The sequence below is a fragment of the Arachis ipaensis genome, chromosome B01 (genome assembly GCF_000816755.2).
Source record: "Arachis ipaensis cultivar K30076 chromosome B01, Araip1.1, whole genome shotgun sequence".
Classification (NCBI taxonomy): Eukaryota; Viridiplantae; Streptophyta; class Magnoliopsida; order Fabales; family Fabaceae; genus Arachis; species Arachis ipaensis.
Genome location: NC_029785.2, coordinates 2,431,109 through 2,436,133, shown reverse-complemented (window position 1 = coordinate 2,436,133; position 5,025 = coordinate 2,431,109). Strand labels below are relative to the sequence as shown.

Below are 5,025 nucleotides of genomic sequence, written 5' to 3'. Positions count from 1 at the left end.
AGAACTTTTTATAATAAAATTTTTATCATTCTTCTTTTAAAATAAACACTTTTAAAATTAAAAAATTAAATTATTTATAATTTACTTTTAATATAAATTTATATTTATTTTTAAAAATAACTTAATTAAACTATTTATCAAACTCGACCTAAATATTAAAAATCCCGCCCGTCCTGCCCCATTGTGATCTACATATTTTCCGGTCGAAAAAGTCTAGGGGGCCAGCAATTTTGGTGAATTTTAGCCAGCATGTAACCAGCAGAAAAATGTGAGTCATTGGATGAAATCTCACACCAATCTCACACAATTAGATCATTATTGATGGCTATTTAATGACTATCAATCACAAAAGTTGCTGGCCCCTTAGTATTGCTCTTTCCGGTCAATAGAAGTTGAACATCTTAAATACCCGTTTTACGATTTTACCAAAAGTTGGATAGCATTATTATACAATGGCTCCAATTGTGACAAGTAAATAGGTGCCAATGTTATCGATACTTAAATTTACACGATTGTGATATACTACATACCACATAAATGCTTCGTACTTCTCGCTCAGATGTGATTTTCGTTTAATCGGCAAAAATAAGTAGTCCAAGCTCAAAACAAGAGACAAGACTAGTTTATGTATCATTCTCTAAAGATCATGATATAACGTTTAAACCCCGGAAAGAGAAACAACCCTACAATGTAGTATAGCAACCTCAACGGAAGTAACGAATCCATCATACATAGCCAAAAAATTTTGGGACAACGTATCATTTTCCCGGCCAGTCTACATATATGTATCAGGTCAAATCATGTGCCCGCATTCCTACGGCCAACACGAGCCACGAAACCAGCCTTGATCGGAGCAACTGATCTTCCGGATCCACACTGCAAGACAACAAGAATTATAAGATATCCAGTGCAATGCCTATTCTGTACATATAAGTCTGCAACTAATTCCTCAGCAGATAATATGGTTCACCTATCTAATTTGTAAGACAAACAACCAAAGACATGGATGATAAAGATAAGGGAGAATATTTTTTTAAATAGCAATGGAAATCTGTATGCAAGGTTCTTATGTATCTAACAAAAAATTGTGTATTTAGTTGTCAAAACCCAACCCCACCAAAACGAAAAGAACTGATTAAGCATTATGAACACCAAAAACATGTTCACTGATCCTAATTTGAATTTTGAACAAGCAAATTACCAAAATACATTGAATTCAATAGAGATCACCTTTGGCAACATCATTGACCACAAATTGAATGAAAACAAGATATCAGAAAGAAGAAACACTAATGTCATTTGATGATTTGCACATGGGAATTTTACCTTCTCACATCGAAGGAAGAACAGACGATTCTCCTTAGAAAGTATTGTGTCAGGACTTTTACACCCAAGGCAAATGACATATTCATCTAGAAAAAACAGAAAAATAGGTTAACCTTTGACCCCAAAACCAGAAACACAGAAATGCAATAACCAAAAGATACATTAGGACTATTGGAGATGCAAGGAGGCATCAAACAAAATGTAGTCAGTTGAATTTATTATAGAAATAATACTAGAAAGTAGGAGTGATATAATACAGCATCATATATTCTAACAAATACTTACTGATATATCGTCGCAGAATTCCTTCAAAGTTCTTTGGTGCAAATCTTCCCTTCACAACCAGTCTTTGCTGTCCATCCAAAGAGCCACTTGTACCCAGTTCAGCAAGCAAGAAAGCCATAACATGGTCTGGCTGTCGATGCATCCTACAAGATTGGGGAGCAACAAAACATTAAGAGAAGAAGAGAATGGATAGTGTAAAGATTAGTTGTTGATGCAATGAAGAAATAAAAGAATAAAGAAATAGTTGGCCAACTGGCCATAAGAGATATCCAACAGATGAGTAAAATAACATACGTTTTGCATAGGTCCATAAAATTCACGAACACAGTTTTCTTTGTCCCCTCACGAAGAACCTGTGGAGGTCTCATAACAGTTCTCCGCCTGTCTCCAGCAAGTTCCGGATTATTCTCGCGTAGAATGTTGAACACCCTGCCAAGAAGCTGCACAAAAATATTCGAATAACAAAAGGATTACAATAGGACATATGAAATTAGAAGACATTTGTAAAACTCATCAAACAAGAAGCAGCAAACCATTTTAAAAAAAAAAGGCTTCAGGGACAAAAGTACAATGACACTATTTGATCACACAAAAAACGGCACACCTTGATCCAATAAGGATAAAGCACCCTTAAAACATAATTTGATGACAGGAGTCAAGGGAAATAGAAAAGGAAATAAATCCCCTTGTTTGAATGATAACTAAGCCTTATCCAAGTAGGTGGGAATAGAATGTGCAAGAACTCAAGGGAAACTAAGATTAGAGTGGAAAAGAGTAAAGTAAAAACTATAATCTCCAAGCAATATTAATGCTTCCTTTTGTTCATTTATAATTACTTCCACATAAGATTAACAAAATTTCATTTCATTCCTTCATTAGTATCCCAAACATGGGTTAGATGCAGAACTTATGACACCTGAACATTGCATAGGCATGTGCAACTAAATGGTCAACATGCTTATGAGTTGAAAAATCTGCAGCAAATATACCATTCCTAAAAAATAACCCATTTTAAAACCTCAAAGCCAAACCACAGCCTATGAAACTAATGTCATATAGAAAAGGGATCCACAACCACCAATAACTTGTTCCGTTACTATTAGATGAGGCAACATGAATTAGGCAATACCATAGTATTATATCATGAATGATACGTAGTTTTAACCATTTATTAATGCTTTTGCCTAATGGTTTTTCAAGGTCTTCATCTACCTCTAGCTATTTGAGCTGTTAAGTCATATTTGTAGTATAGCAGAAAACATATAAAATATCATATACCTCCTCATATTGATAATCACGGTCACTCCCTTCCCAAGGATAACGAGGCTGCAAGGAAATTGGGTCTCCTTCATCTTGTTCAGCAACATCTAGGCAAAGAATATATCAAATATTCAGCATCCAATTAGCTTTCTTTAAGACTTGTATGTAGAACTAAGATGAACAGACCAACTACTTACCATCCAAATCTTCAACTGCATCTCCAACCTCTTCATTTAAGTTGCTGATTTCAACCTATAAACAAGACATTACAGAATTGTTTCCAACCATAATTGTTCATTAATATAAGCACACAAAAAGTCAGTATGACTTACAGGCTTCTTCTTCTTCTTTTTCAAACCAGCAAATGTACTCTCAACCCCTTCAGCCACTATAAGTGAAAGGCTAGAAATCAGCCATATATAACCACAATTATAAACTAGATACCTGACAGCTTTTTCCAATTGAGGTACCTGTTAAATTTTCAGTCTTCTCAGCCAACTTGTCCAGATCATCTGCAGGATCTATGATTGTGGTTTTCTTTTTCTTCTTCTTCTTATTAGGATCAAATGGGGTAATCTGCCACAGATCAAACTACCAATTAAACCAGATTCCTAGCAGAACCAGACATGGCATTTAACCGTCTAAAGCTTGAAATATGTTTGCAACTTTGAATAGACCTCCACACATAATCAAGTGAAAAATATATAGTAAATCCTAGCATACATAAATCTACAAAGGAAAAAAAAAAGAAGTTGAAGGGAACATAGATTTACCTCTGCAACCTCCTCCTTCATATCATTTTGTGGTTCATCAGCCATGGTTACTGAATCCCAAGTAAAATAGAATTAGCAAAGTAATTATTATGGGGAATATCAGCAAAATAAGTTGATAACCAAATTAAGATAAGGCAGTAAAAGAATCCCTAACTCCAAACCCACAAGATTCCTGTTCTTCTAAGAAGAATCCTCAAGTATACCACCAACAAAAGAATTAAATAATGGTAAAACCTCAACAAAGGATTTATCGATTCAACGATAAACAAATTATTAATATAAACATTTTTAAGCATGTAAATGAGAAATCACTAGAAACTACTTTCATACAACAAATGAACAAGCATAACAAGAAATTGCACAAATCGAAGATCCATACCCATTAACAACAAACAAATATCGAATCGTAAAACTCAAAAAGGGGGAAATCGACGGAAATGAAAAAAAAAATGAGGTAAACTGAATGCAAAACAAAGGGGGCGAAAAAGTAAATGAAGAAACGAACCTGCGAGAATGAGTATGAGTATGAATTTGAGAAATGTGAGCGGAAGAGTGAGACCTCTTTGGTTTGCGGTTATCGTTTCTCTCTTTCTCTCTCTGTCTCTCTGCTGATGGAATCAAAAACCCTTTTATTTCTTGTTTCTTCAAAACGCTGCGTTTAGTTTTCACGTGGGTTTTAGATTTCTTCTTCTTTCTTTTTTTGTTTTGAAGTATTGGGCTCAACTATTGGGCTTCGGCCAATTTCCCAAAAAAGAGAACCATTAGTTGAGCGATTAACCAAGTTGGGTTGGTGCAAATGAGCCTTGACTCTAATGGTATTTCTCCTCCCTCCCCACCTCAAGGTCTAGGGTTCAAATCCTAGAGAATGCAATTGAGGAAAAATATGATAAAATATGTGAGAAGTCTGTGGGTGTATTGTGTACCTAGGATTGGGGGTTGTCCAATCCATTGAGATACCTAGGATTGGGGGTTGTCCAATCCACCGACCAAAAAAAAAAAAGTTGGGTTGGTCTAGTGATTAACTCACTAGTCCGCTTAAACAAGTGTCGAGAGTTCGAATCTCGTTTTGTGCATACAACAAACCATTGACCAGCAGCAAATCCTTAAATGGAACTCAGTACTGCCGGATTAGTCATTGGCCTGCCGGACTGACGGGCCGAGAGATACCATTGAAAACAAATAAAAAAAACTCACTCGTTCGTTTATTTAAACAAGTGTTAAATATTTAAATTTGTATACAATAATTTATTGACAAATGATAAACCTTAAACATAGCTCAAATTTAGATTAGTCCTTCACTAGCTGGACTATGAGATATTATTAGAAACAAATAATAATAATAATAATAATAATAATAATAATAAAACTGTACAAATAGATT

The 5,025-nt window shown here is 34.8% G+C and overlaps 1 protein-coding gene across 1 annotated transcript; it reads right to left on the bottom strand.

Moving 5' to 3' along the window:
- On the bottom strand, nucleotides 539-4,286 carry LOC107635596 (eukaryotic translation initiation factor 2 subunit beta). Its single transcript, XM_016339149.2, has 10 exons — nucleotides 4,150-4,286; nucleotides 3,645-3,694; nucleotides 3,342-3,447; nucleotides 3,204-3,259; nucleotides 3,069-3,123; nucleotides 2,890-2,978; nucleotides 1,906-2,051; nucleotides 1,612-1,754; nucleotides 1,327-1,412; nucleotides 539-876 (listed from the first exon to the last, which is right to left on the bottom strand). Exons 2-10 carry the CDS (start codon nucleotides 3,687-3,689, stop codon nucleotides 799-801), a joined length of 804 nt encoding a protein of 267 aa, XP_016194635.1. The 5' UTR covers nucleotides 3,690-3,694; nucleotides 4,150-4,286; the 3' UTR covers nucleotides 539-798.

Excerpts from the sequence above, each read along its gene's own strand:
- LOC107635596 (XM_016339149.2), bottom strand. The coding sequence starts at position 3,689 with ATGGCTGATGAACCACAAAATGATATGAAGGAGGAGGTTGCAGAG. Across the intron at positions 3,260-3,341 it reads GAAGACTGAAAATTTAACAG|TGGCTGAAGGGGTTGAGAGT; the intron begins GTACCTCAATTG and ends TTTCACTTATAG. Across the intron at positions 2,979-3,068 it reads TGCAGTTGAAGATTTGGATG|ATGTTGCTGAACAAGATGAA; the intron begins GTAAGTAGTTGG and ends TTCTTTGCCTAG.